Below are 13,284 nucleotides of genomic sequence, written 5' to 3'. Positions count from 1 at the left end.
ATCAAAACCTCATCCCAACTGTAAAGTATGATGGAGGGAGCATCATGTTTTGGTTCTGCTTTGCTTCATGCTATCATTGACATAAAAAATGAATTCCTAAGTTAATCAAGACATTTTGCAGGAGAACGTAATGCTATCTGTCCGCCAATTGAAGAACAGAAGTTGGGTGTTGCAACAGGACAACGACACAAAACACACACAAAAATGACCTCAACCCGATTGAGATGCTGTGGCATGACCTCAAGAGAGCGGTTCAACCAGACATCCCAAGAACATTGCTGAACTGAAACAGTTTTATAAAGAGGAATGGTCCAAAATTCCTCCAGACCGTTGTGCAGGTCAACTACAGAAAACCTTTAGTTGAGGTCATTGCTGCCAAAGGAGGGTCAACCAGTTATTAAATCCAAGGGTTCTCATACTTTTCCCACCCTATACTGTGAATGTTAACAAGGTATGCTCAATAAAGACATGAAAACATATAATTGTTAGTGTGTTATTAGTTAAAGCACACTGTGTTTGTCTATTGTTTGACTTTGATGAAGACCAGATCAAATTTGATGACCAATTTATGCAGAAATCCAGAAAATACAAAAGGGTTCACATACCTTTGTCTTGCCACTGTGTTGTAGAGGCCAAAGGAGGCCCAGTCATCTCAACATTAGTTCCGAAACACAGAGGGAGACTCACCTTAACAAGTGACATGAGGCAGTGGATGTGTCCGTAGAAGACGCTGCGGTGCAGGGCGGTCCAGCCAGACTCCTTGTCCTTCACCATGAGGTCAGCGCTCTTCCTCTCCAGCAGCCACTCCAACAGGGCCCTCTTGCCCAGCGAGGCGGCCAGGTGCAGGGCCGTGCGGCCGAAGGCGTCCCTCAGTGTGGCCGCGTTGTGGCAGTGAGTGTTGAGGAAGGCCCGCAGGCGCCCCTCTGAACCCTGCGTCAGCGCCGCCACCACCTCATCTGCATGCCGCATGGAGCGGCATTTTGGCGTGCAGTCTGGGGTTGCCATCACCACGCTCATCCTGAGTGCCTTCTAAATCTTGCTGTGAACTACCCGCTCTAACGCGGTCAGAGAGACCCTGCTCCCCCCCCCACACTCCCAACTCTAAAACAAACACTGAAACACCCTTCAGTACAACAACAAACCCTAAGATAACGCTTTAGGGCAAGTCAATTTGACTTTGAAACTATAATGTTTCAATGTAGCTGCTCTCGGAAGAAAATAGAAAAAGGTGGGAGATTGTTTTGGGGTGCTAGAATTGTGCTTGTGTTGAGGTTCCACCGCACCCTAGCAACCCCAGGGCCTTGTTTTAGGTCATCTCAGTCCACCATGTCAACCCAAAGTTCAACACAACAAAATGTGTTTGAAACATACAATGGCATCAGGAATTCATTAAATAAACGTCTATAAATACTATACTTATATAAATTACAAATATACTAGAAATATTTCCAAAAATACCTTCTCCTTTTACAATTATTATTATATATATATATTTTTTAAATACAATATTTTACAAAGGGCAACAAGTTCATTAACCCTCCAGAAGGTCCCTTCAAATAGTCCATCCAAATTGAGGGGAAAGGCCCCCTTTCCCCCCCAAGACACACAAAACCCTTCTCAAAACTCCATAATTGTATTCGGAACCTGGGGGAGAAAGGGTGGACAGTCATTAGTTGTAAAACACTGGAAGTACATGCAAGGCAGAGAAAACAACTGCTTACACAACATAAACCTGGCATGTACTAAATGTGTCCACAAAGCCACAGAACAAGTTTATTCAAAGCACCAAGAACAAATACATGCTCTGGAAAATCCAACATACCCATCTTGCTCTTTAACTGTACTATGCTACATAGATGAAATGGTTCAAACCTAGCAAGACATGTTGAAAGGTCAACTTGCAGTTCAGCGTGCAACAACCATCAAGGATCAATTGACTTGACACTACTATGCCTATAATAGCAGCCGAGCTAGGCTGTCTATTGACTCCAGGCCAAAAATATTGCACAAACTTTTTAGTAACACGAAAATGTGTATCAAAACAGGAACATGCAACAGTTTGACTGTTTCCACATCATTCACCATTTGGAGTTGTGAAAGTGAAAAACATGAGTATAATAAAAAGGTATTTAAATAAAGATGCATTGGTCTGCAAAATACTTTCTTTTTTTTTTACTAGGCAAGTCAGTTAAGAACAAATTCTTATTTTCAATGACGGCCTAGGAACAGTGGGTTAACTGCCTGTTCAGGGGCAGAACGACAGATTTGTACCTTGTCAGCTCGGGGATTCGAACTTGCAACCTTTCGGTTACTAGTCCAACGCTCTAATCACTAGGCTACCCTGCCGCACCATACACACTTGTCAGGTGTATGGTGTGCATTAAAATATCCACAGTGTAGTGAACATAGCTAACATATCTTGATTAGTTAAGTTAGAAGCGGATACAGTCGATGCTGCTTCCATCTACCCCATTTGCTACTTGGCTAGCTAACTAACATAGTTACCTTAACGTTAAGACTCTTAGGGAGAACTGCACCAGACAATAGGCCACCATTTGTATTCATTGTGCTACTAGTTACAAAGTAATCCAGTGTTATTGCAACCAGCTATATACATGTACACCAACGTTATTCACCATGATTTAACAGTTTCCTTGATCTTTCATTCTCGAAATCATGGCTAATTACCTGCTAACGTTACATTGATAGATAGTTAGCATTTGAACTTGGAAAGATAAAAATTAGCTACAAACTATTAACATATTGGACAATATCTCAAATACTTTAATCTAAATAAAACTTGTTATATACGGCACAGGTGACAATGTATCGTTGGTTGTTACTCTGATGTGACCATCGAGGTCTGAATGATGTTACTGACGTGATGATGTTTAGTTAGATTAGCTATGCTAGCGAGTTGCATTGAAAATAGATTGCCACGATCACATTTCACTTTCTCACCTGTCGCTAGATGAAGACGAAAGTGCTTATGAAGCTTGCGCCAATGATACACATCCACTGTGTCATCGTTTCAAAAATATACATCGCTAAATGCTCTTATTAAACCTAGATATTTGAACAAAACAGATGCTATTCCACAGTTAAGTAAGGATCCAAAAAAGAGGGAGGCTGGGCAACACGGAGACTTCTGATTGGTTGAAAGATCTTGCAATCCCGTTTTCTATTGGATGGTTTCATTATAATCGCTTAAATAATTCCTCTCGATGATTGACGTCACTGCTTGGAGAAATAGGCTGTTTTTTAATTAACGAAAAGTGACACCTACTCTGAGTTACGAGTTGGGAGTAGACTAATTACATGAACGTATTGATTGTTATATCAACACAATATGTTTTTGTATTTTACCTTATGACTGGTTTCTCTGGTCCTGGGGGTGCCCAGAGTAGGTCCAGGTTTGCCTACCCTTGGGCCACTGGTTTACAACTTGAAAATAATACATCATGACCTCAAGTAATAAATGCATGAAGTTTCCTGAAAAGGAAAAATTATTTCTCCTCCACATCTCTTAGTTTCAAATAATGGTCACTTGGGCTCCAGTTAAGAATAGATAAGGGGTCACAAGGTTGGAGTTAGGGTTAGACGTTGGGTTCACGCCAGGCTTGACACACAATTACATATTGATGAGTCTTTCCTTCTCTAGTCACACATTTACTTTTTTTGCTACAATAGCAGCATTATTCTTCTTAATCGTAGGAGAACAATTCTGCTGCTGAGTAAGATCAGGAGGCCAGTCATTAGAAACCACCACTAATGAGGAAAGAGTGCAGTCAGAAAGACTTTGGTACATACTTTGGTAAAACTTTAAATTAGGTTATTCTTCAAAACTCATGCCTGTGTAGTTATGAAGAGTTTCAATTCAAAACACTATATATCCATTTTAAGAAATGTTGGTAAATACGCTTTTTTAGTTTAAAGAACATAGGAAGGAGATTAGTGTGTTTGTTCACCATCTAATCCTGGCATGGGGTTGTTAAATGACAGGCATGTATTTGTTTGAAACCTATCACTAGATGGTTTTATTTCGTGGAGACAAACATTTTGTTGCAAAACGAGATACAATACATGCCCAAAGGTATGTGGACAACCGTTGAAATTAGTGGATTTGGCTATTTCAGCCATACCCATTGCTGACAGGTGTATGAAATCGAACACACAGCAATGCGATCTCCATAGACAAACACTGGCAGTGGAATGGCCTTACTGAAGACCTCAGTGACTTTGAATGTGGCACCTTCATTGGATGCCAGCTTTCCTACAAGTCAGTTCCTCAAATTTCTGCCCTGCTAGAGCTGCCCCGGTCAACTGTAAGAGCTTTTATTGTGAAGTGGAAACGCCTAGGAGCAACAACAGCTCAGGTACGAAGTGGTAGGCCACACACACTCACAGAACAGGACCGCCAAGCACTGAAGTGTGTAGCATGTACAAATAATCTGTCCTCGGTTGCAACACTCACTACTGAATTCTAAACTGCCTCTGGAAGCAACGTCAGCACAATAACTGTTAGTCAAGAGATTCATGAAATGGGTTTACATGGCCGAACAGCCGCACACAAGCCTAAGATCACCATTTGCAATGTTCCACGTCCACGTCTGGGTTGATGATTCACGCTTCACCACCTGGCAGTCCGACGGACTAATCTGGTTTTGGCGGATGTTAAGAGAACGCTACCTGCCCAAACGTAGTGCCAACTGTAAAGTTTGGTGGAGGAGGAATAATGGTCTGGGGCTGTTTTGTGCCCCCATGCACAAAACGAGGTCCATACAGAAATGGTCAGTCTAGACCGGTGTGGAATAACTTGACTGGCCTGCACAGAGCCCTGACCTCAACCCCATCGAACACCTTTGGGATTAATTGGAAAGCCAACTGCGAGCCAGGCCTAATCGCCCAACTTCAGTCCCCGACCTCACTAATGCTCTTGTGGATGAATGGAAGGAAGTCCCCGCAGCAATGTTTCAACATCTAGTGGAAATCCCAGAAGAGTGGAGGCTGTTGTAGCAGCAAAGGGAACTCCATATTAATGCATATGATTTTGGAATGAGATGTTCGACGAGCAGGTGTCCACATAACACTACATGGCCAAAGGTATGTCTGCCTCACTCTGAGAAAAAAAGTTGCACTACAAAGTTTTACACCGTTAAATGTGACACATAATTACATTTTAATAAAGAACTGTACAACTGTATTTATGTACTTAAATATGAAAAAATAGGCCTATATTTAACCATCATATGATATCTGGGCTCTGGTCAAAAGTAGTGTACAATACAGGGAATAGGGTGCTCCTGGGGACGAGACCAACTAAACACTATAGCATGAGGATAGATTTATTATAGGTAGAATTTATATGTTAAATATACTTTTGTTATTGACCAAATACTTATTTTCCACCATAATTTGCAAATAAATTCATTACAAATCCTACAATGTGATTTTCTGGATTTTTTTCCTAATTTTGTTTGTCATAGTTGAAGTGTACCTATGATGAAAATTACAGGCCTCTCTCATCTTTTTAAGTGGGAGAACTTGCACAATTGGTGGCTGACTAAATACTTTTTTGCCCCACTGTATATACATAGAGTTTTGCAGGGGGAAACATTTTTTTAATACACATCTAAGAACAGTAATATTTTACACACACATATAAAAGGTACACATAAACATTTATTTCTGATTTAGAAAAAAAGCGAAAAATTGGTGGATATACCATTTTGGAAATAAACTATTTTAATGCTGCTCTCCTTTATTTGGACCAGATTAAGTTCTGGTGAGCACCAGTTTAGCTATTTTACAAGGGGATAAGTTTCTCTTATGTAATTACAAAAACATTACAATGGATCACTAAAAGTTATGTTAATAGGTTTTTATCATTAACATTTTAACAGAATGTTGTTACTAGAGTACTGTTGTCACTAGAGTAATTACAGTGCAGGTAGCCTAATGGTTAAGAGCATTGGGCCAGTAACCAAAAGGACAATGGTTTGAAAAATCTGTTGATGTGCCCTTGAGCAAGGCACTAAACCCATATTGCTCAAGTAAGTCGCTCTGGATAAGAGTATCTGCTAAATGACGTAAATGTAACTACATGTATAAGAGCATGAATTTTAGTGTAAACCTATGTACTATTTCTCTCTCAATCACACACACCCACACACACACACACACACACACACACACACACACACAAACACACTAACAGCAGTGCTTGGTTTCTCTCCACCCCAGAACTTCATCCGTGTTATGGCCTGGACCCTGGGGACTTTGTGCTCCTCATCAATCAGTTAGGATTATATATTGGCTGCTAACTAATATAAATTAACGATCACTGTCTAAAATGACACATGTATGGCCGCGGGAAGATGTTCTGGGTTGGGGGTGCTGTCGGGTGAGGGGGTTCTAGTTCACTAATTTTGTGGGACAAAAAAAATCATATTTTATTTATATATATATATATATTATTTATCTGCAGCACCCTGAGAACCCCTACTTCCCACAGCTGGCTATGCTCATATTTTACTGCTGGCTATTCAAAAAAGCACAGCCCAGTAGGCTATAGTACATTAAACCACCCACATTATTCTCTATCTTTTGATTGTCATTCCCCTCTAAAAGCATATAATAGCCTACATTAAGTGAGGAAGTGCATTACACAACCAAAGTGATGGATTTTCACTTGACAATAATTTTTCATTTGAATCATAAAGTCTAAGACTAATGGGTTCTTGTGTTCTGAGGTTTAAAACTGCATTCCCTTAGCTCTCCAGCACATTGGCTGAGTGGCCCTGATATCTACAATGTATCTGAGATGTAACTAATTATATTAAATAATATGCAATACTTGTTTACCGTTTCCAATAATTGAGTATAGTTGATGATGTGTTTGATTTTGGATCGAAAACCTTTCATTAGATTAAACTAGGCTACTTCTGCTATGAAGCAGTGGTTTATTTGGTGCACACCCATAGCATTTTCTTGACCATTAGGCAAATGCCCAATAGAGACTGCACATATTGTGATTGTATATACATTTAAATAAATAAAGGAAACAAGAAATGTGAGCAATAATAAGGATATATAACAAATATTGAATTTGTTGAATGCCAACATTAAGTTACAAAAGCTTCATTGCTCACCCATCGTAATGGAACATGGTATAGCCTAAGCCTTGCAGTGGTTTGGCCGTCGCGGACTAATTTTTCGCATACCCCACTTGGAGAAGGGTCTATTCTTTTGATTCGAGGAAAGCATCGTTGGACCAAGTGTGCTCAGATACTTTTGTTCGAACATTATATCGTGTTTTCTGTGCTTTATTGGACTCCTCGAAATCTAATGGCTGTTTACGCACCTTCACGTCAAAGGCTGACTCGAGCGTGTGCGAATACATTTTAGTGAGAACTGCGATAAAACGAACGTCAACCGGATTTGAAAGCCCCACTAACACGATGAGCATGGTGATAGACTGGTTGGCAACAAAAACTTTTCTCTTCGTAAATGTATGCGAGGATGCTGTTTAGCTAATGAATGTAATCGTTGCCACCCAGTTTAAATCGGAAGTGAAGCTATTTCCTTCAGGAAAAAGGTTGAAAAGTAGCATTTTGCATGTGGAGGACAGGAACTTGAAGGTGGATTGTGTGACTCGGGGGGTAAAAAACATTTGTACACGGTCTACGCGTTGTGCTTCGTTTCATCTATCAGACTCATTGGAACCACGGGTGAGAAAATGCGTTTTTTGAGCTCATTGTTATGTTGTAAACTTGAAGAAACCCGAGAGAATACGACTCTGCTTCGTTTGTGGTTTTTCTTTGCTGTCCTTGTTTCAAATTCAGCCTGTCCTGACAAATGCGTCTGTTTCACATCCACGGTCAAATGTTTGAACCAGGGCTTATTCGCGGTTCCACAGCCATTGCCAGCAAACACTAAAACCCTGTTCATTACTGGGAACAACATTTCCCATCTCACAGCTGTGTCTTTCCCTGTGCCCCTTGAGCAGTTAACAGACTTGTATCTCACAGGAAACCAGGTGGAGCTGGTGGACCACGATGTATTCAACAATTTGCCAAATCTCAGGTTGCTAGACTTGAGTAACAACAGGATTCTGCATTTTAGTGCTCAAGCCTTCTCTGATTACAACAAACTGCTGGACCTTAACCTCAGCAGGGCTTTTTACAACCATACTTCCATGGGTGAGCTCTTCAGTCTGCTACGGAGTGGCGGAGCCCTTCAACTTACCCGCTTAGACCTGTCCAACAATGACCTGGTGGTCCTCCCTGAGGACATGTTCTCCCGCCTCTCCAACCTCACCATCCTCAACCTACAAAACAACTCCCTCATTTTCATCCAGAATGGGACGCTGAGTGTTCCTCGGCTTCGTGAGTTAGACTTGAGGGACAATGCCCTGAGGGAACTACCCAACACTACACTGATGGACTTCAGCCTCAAGCCTGGGCTTCAGGTGCATCTGGCAGGAAACCCTTGGCTCTGTGACTGCAATATCGAGGACCTTGTGGCCTGGCTGAAAAGCTCTGAGCAGGTCACAGACAAGCAGAATATGACCTGTTCTGACCCTGAGGTTCTGAGGCAATTACCATTGCTCCAGATAAAAGAGTTGGAGTGTACCTTTTCAGGTGAAATGAAAGGTGTGCTGGAGACCTCGTATGTCTTTCTAGGCATGGTGCTGGCCTTGATTGGAGTGATCTTTCTGCTGGTCCTCTACCTCAACAGGAAGGGGATCAAGCGGTGGATATACAATATTCGGGATGCCTGCAGGGACCACATGGAGGGCTACCATTACAGGTATGAGATCAACTCGGACCCCAGGTTGGCCAACCTCAGCCTCAACTCAGACATTTAAGAGGACTGCTATGTAAGCCAGGGCCCCACAGTGACTGAGGCATTATGACATGTTATGAGCAAGAGATACAGGAGCAACTCTTTAGTTCCGGAGTGCTCCAGCCTGCCTGCAACCCCCTCCATGGTACTGTCCAGACTTCCACAGCCGTTATGACGACCCACAATCTGCCACCACGCATGCCCTTGGCCCCTGCAACGCAGTGTCTGATTATTTGTTTTTACTCCTTTTCATGCAGTTCCATGGATTGAGAACCATGACTCAGATGGGGTTTGTGAGTGGGCTCTCTGTAATATAAAATGTTCCCTCCCTTGAGCAAAAAAGGATGGTACGTAAAACTCTAACTAACAGACTTATTTTGACTGGTAGTAACTAGGCTATATACACACACATCTATATCCTTTCTGCTGGTTATATTTGAATCACATTTTTTTTTACACTTTCCTCCCACTGTACAGTGTTGCTATGCTTGTTTAGATGTCTTTATTCCTTTTTAATATAATGTGATTATTAAAGCACTTGCTAATTTATCTCACTGGTATTGCACTTGTTTGGTGGACATTATCAACATTTTTCATGATGTACAGCTGAATAAAATGTAATGCGTTGCTGAATTCCTTTCTCGATTGAGGTCCTTTAAACTCCAGAGACTGAGGAATGTGGAGGTATTTTGGGCAGCAGAGATTCAGGGTCATGAAATGGAGAAGTGCACACTCATTGCAGATTCAAACACATGCAGCAGACTGGTCATCATGCTACAGTCGGTACCAACCATACCACACAGGCAATACTTTACATGTCACCTCTATACATTTAACAAGCTCTCTGTCAGCTCGTGCATATGAGACATTACAGGTAGAAGCCATTGTGTCCAAATTTTACTCTTAAGGAGGTGAGGAAAAGGCTAACTGGGACTTTCGAAGGTGGTAGATTGACTTTGAAGATTAATTGATTTTGAAATACTTTCCAATTAAAGGTAATTCATCTAGATGTGAAGGAATGTTCCTGTCCAATTTAATCCCTGCAAGGATTTGGTTAGAAATCCCTGGCGCGATAGCCAAATAATTGCATAGCGCCGAACCATCCAAAATAATATTTTGACGTCTAGCCAATGGTCAGTGAACAAGCTCTTGGTTCAACTACACCAAGTAGAGGAATGGCACTCATTCAAAGCATTCCAGCGTTGTGAGTGCAAACAGCTGCAAAAGGGGGAAGTTAAGTGCTGTGTTTCCTGACAAATGCTAAGGAAGGTACACAGTACCCAAGTTTCTTACCAGGAGGGCACTCTACAGGCAGTATGGTATGAAAATTAGCTCAAACTCTGCTTTAATCTGCACTGTTTTAGGGGTGTGGCATTAAAGTATCTCATTTTCAAGTATTGTTTCCTTTCCTGCTAACTAAACACTGATCTGTTTCTGGTGTCAGTATGGATGAGTAAATATCAAATGTGGAACATTATTTTACAGTGAAAGTGGTCAGGCATAGTCAACATAATTTGGATGGTAAAGTAACTGCACAGTTGGTGAATGTGTGAGTAAAAAAAAAATATACCTGGCCATTACCTCACCATGCACATAGAAGACCACGGGAGAGTATGAGCTAACAAGCACAAAACAGAAACACAGTCTCTGTGCACAACTAACTACTATCTTTGCATAGCCCTGAGCTACTGTATCCTCTTACCGTAACAATACCAGACCCCCCTCAGTCACTAGTGATATGTGCTTTTCAGGCAATGTGTTTGAACGTTAAAAAGTGGCCCTGGTGTAAACTGTTTTTGTATTTCCCAGGTTTGTGATCATAGAGATTTTGTGTCCAAATTTTATGCAGTGTGTTAACCATGTTTCTTCATACCTCACTTTCAATACAAAGACAGTCTGTGTACAGGGTCCAACAAGGATAATGCATTAAAACCATTACCCAGTAGATACATTTTAACCCAGGATTTACTATGGAGATGAGTTTAAAATATATAGGTGTATTACGTCTGCAATCAATCTTCCCAAGGCATTGTTTGCTTTTAAATAAGCCAATAAGGTATCAGAAGTAGAGGCTATCCATTTCAGGAATTCTGTGTTTTTGTCATTCATCTTAATTCCTTTCCAGCCAACCACCATTGCTATTTATTTTATAAACACACTACTGTTCAAAAGTTTGGGGGTCACTTAGTAATGTCCATGTTTTTGAAAGAAAAGTACCTTTTTTTTGGTCCATTAAAATAACATCAAATTGATCAGAAATACAGTGTAGACATTGTTAATGTTGTAAATTACTATTGTAGCTGGAAACGGCTGATATTTAATGGAATACCTATATAGGCGTACAGAGGCCCATTCTCAGCAACCATCACTCCTGTGTTCCAATGGCACGTTGTGTTAGCTAATCCAAGTTTATCATTTTAAAAGGCTAATTGAGCATTAGAAAACCGTTTTGCAATTATGTTAGCACAGCTGAAAACTTGTGTTGCAATAAAAAAGAAACAATAAAACTGGCCTTCTTTAGACTAGTTGAGTATCTGGAGCATCAGCATTTGTCGGTTCGATTACAGGCTCAAAATGGCCAGAAATAAAACACTTTCTTCTAAACTGGCTTTAACCAGAATAGAAAGAGGTTTGGGAGGCCCTGGTGCACAACTGAGCAAGAGGACAAGTACATTAGTGTCGAGTTTGAGAAACAGACGCCTCACAAGTCCTCAACTGTCAGCTGAATTAAATAGTACCCACAAAACACCAGTCTCAACTGTGAAGAGGTGACTCCGGGATGCTGGCCTAGACAATTCCTCTGTCCAGTGTCTGTGTTGTTTTTCCCATCTTAATCTTTTATTTTTATTGGCCAGTCTGAGATATGGCTTTTTCTTTGCAACTCTGCAATATATGTAGTGTTTTCAGTAATATCATTACCGATCTCCTTAATCCCACCCCTCAACTACTCTCAGCCCATCCCATCATGGCCAGCCATCTCATATGGTAGGTTTAGGCCGCCGTCTACGGCGGCAGATTGACAAGGGCGGAATTTGAGGTAAACTGACCAAGACGCGCCTCCAACAACACATAAAACCTCACATAATTCTGCCCAAAAACAATGACAATTTCTCCTAACCAGAGGCATATTGGCTTTTTAGGTGAGCGTTGATGCCTCTGTGACAAGCAGTGCCCGCTTTATCAAAGGCAGGGGCGCAAAAATATTTTGCTTGTCCTTTCCCAGCGCGCCTCACCAGGGTGCTGTTGGAGAGACGCATGCTAAGGCACTCCACCAACGTTGCGTCAAAGAAATAATCTAACAAATCATGTAGCAGATATAGGATATGGTAGAAAGTGTATGTGACCTTTTCTGTAGTCTACAGGCTGGAGATAAAATGTATGACAATGCAATGAAACGGACACTTTTTACATTATGCAGGTTTCTCTGATCAAATAGCCTAACCTAAATGGCGCTCAATCAAATAAAAAAATGTACTATCACATCAACAAAACATGTCCTAAAAACAGGACAGGTCAAAGTAAAATGAACAATATGGAATGGACAATCACAACTATTGTCCAGGAGTTTCACCCCATTGAAATGATCAGTGATTTCAAGTTTGTATCCATCGTTTTTTGACAAGCTGATCATAGCGAAAAAGAAAATACTTCTGCATTTCCCGCTGTGTAAAGACATTGCAAATAGGCTCACGATAACTGCTTGAAATTTGGGTAGCTGATTTTCAGTGCTTAAATAGCCAAATTGATTAGTCACATGAGGCAGGACTAATAAAGCCAATGCATCAGCCCATTTTACGAACGGTGGGCCTACAACATGGATGGGCATTCATAAAGTTCCATTTTTATTTAACTAGGCAAGTCAGTTAAGAACAAATTCTTATTTCAATGATGGCCTAGGAACAGTGGGTTAACTGCCTGTTCAGGAGCAGAACGACAGATTTGTACCTTGTCAGCTCGGGGATTTGAACTTGCAACCTTCCGGTTACTAGTCCAACCGCTACCCTGCCGCCCCATAAAATTCCACTGCTGGCCAACATGGTAGGATACCCAATAAGCAAGAGCAGACGTCTTTTGGACATCTTTTTTTTAATCCAGTAGATTTACCACATAGATGGGCATTCATAAAATTACATTTCTGGCAACGCTGTAGGTTACACCCGAGTTAGCGCGGACAGTCATTTGGACCTCTTTTTTTTTGGTGAGTCCGGACTTAATTTCCACATCGACAGACATTGGTCTTTGGTCCAGTCTGGACCAGCCTTGATTTGGCCGAAACACGGAAGTCTATAAATTACTTATTTTCATTCAGAGCCCAAAATGTGCCTGATTTCAACATCCATAAAATAGATCTAAAAAAATACATATTTTCAACATACGGAAAATAAAGTAGCCTATTTTCAACTTTCATTCAGAACTGAACATTAACTTGATTGCGTC

General features: G+C 41.0%; 2 protein-coding genes across 3 annotated transcripts in view; one reads left to right on the top strand and one right to left on the bottom strand.

Annotated features, from left to right (window-relative positions):
* Nucleotides 1–3,154, bottom strand: part of LOC112223151 (inhibitor of Bruton tyrosine kinase) — a 38,830-nt gene extending 35,676 nt beyond the window's left edge. The window contains exons 1-2 of one of the 2 annotated variants that reach the window (XM_024386159.2): nt 2,962–3,154; nt 688–1,644 (exon numbers count right to left, since the gene is read on the bottom strand). In XM_024386159.2, coding sequence (XP_024241927.1) covers nt 688–1,017 — 330 coding nt within the window. In that variant the 5' untranslated portion in view covers nt 1,018–1,644; nt 2,962–3,154. The remainder of the gene's footprint in view (nt 1–687; nt 1,645–2,961) is intronic. The other variant, XM_024386158.2, reaches the window with a different exon arrangement.
* A 4,022-nt stretch (nt 3,155–7,176) lies between these two features.
* LOC112223152 (trophoblast glycoprotein) lies at nt 7,177–9,480 on the top strand. The gene has a single exon (XM_024386160.2). It carries the CDS (start codon nt 7,739–7,741, stop codon nt 8,867–8,869), a length of 1,131 nt encoding a protein of 376 aa, XP_024241928.1. The 5' UTR covers nt 7,177–7,738; the 3' UTR covers nt 8,870–9,480.
* Nucleotides 9,481–13,284: the final 3,804 nt, after the last annotated feature.

Source organism: Oncorhynchus tshawytscha, linkage group LG23 (assembly GCF_018296145.1).
Source record: "Oncorhynchus tshawytscha isolate Ot180627B linkage group LG23, Otsh_v2.0, whole genome shotgun sequence".
NCBI lineage: Eukaryota > Metazoa > Chordata > Actinopteri > Salmoniformes > Salmonidae > Oncorhynchus > Oncorhynchus tshawytscha.
This window is presented reverse-complemented; position numbering and strand designations above follow the sequence as displayed.

Coding starts and splice junctions, on each gene's coding strand:
- LOC112223152 (XM_024386160.2), top strand. CDS start 7,739: ATGCGTTTTTTGAGCTCATTGTTATGTTGTAAACTTGAAGAAACCCGA.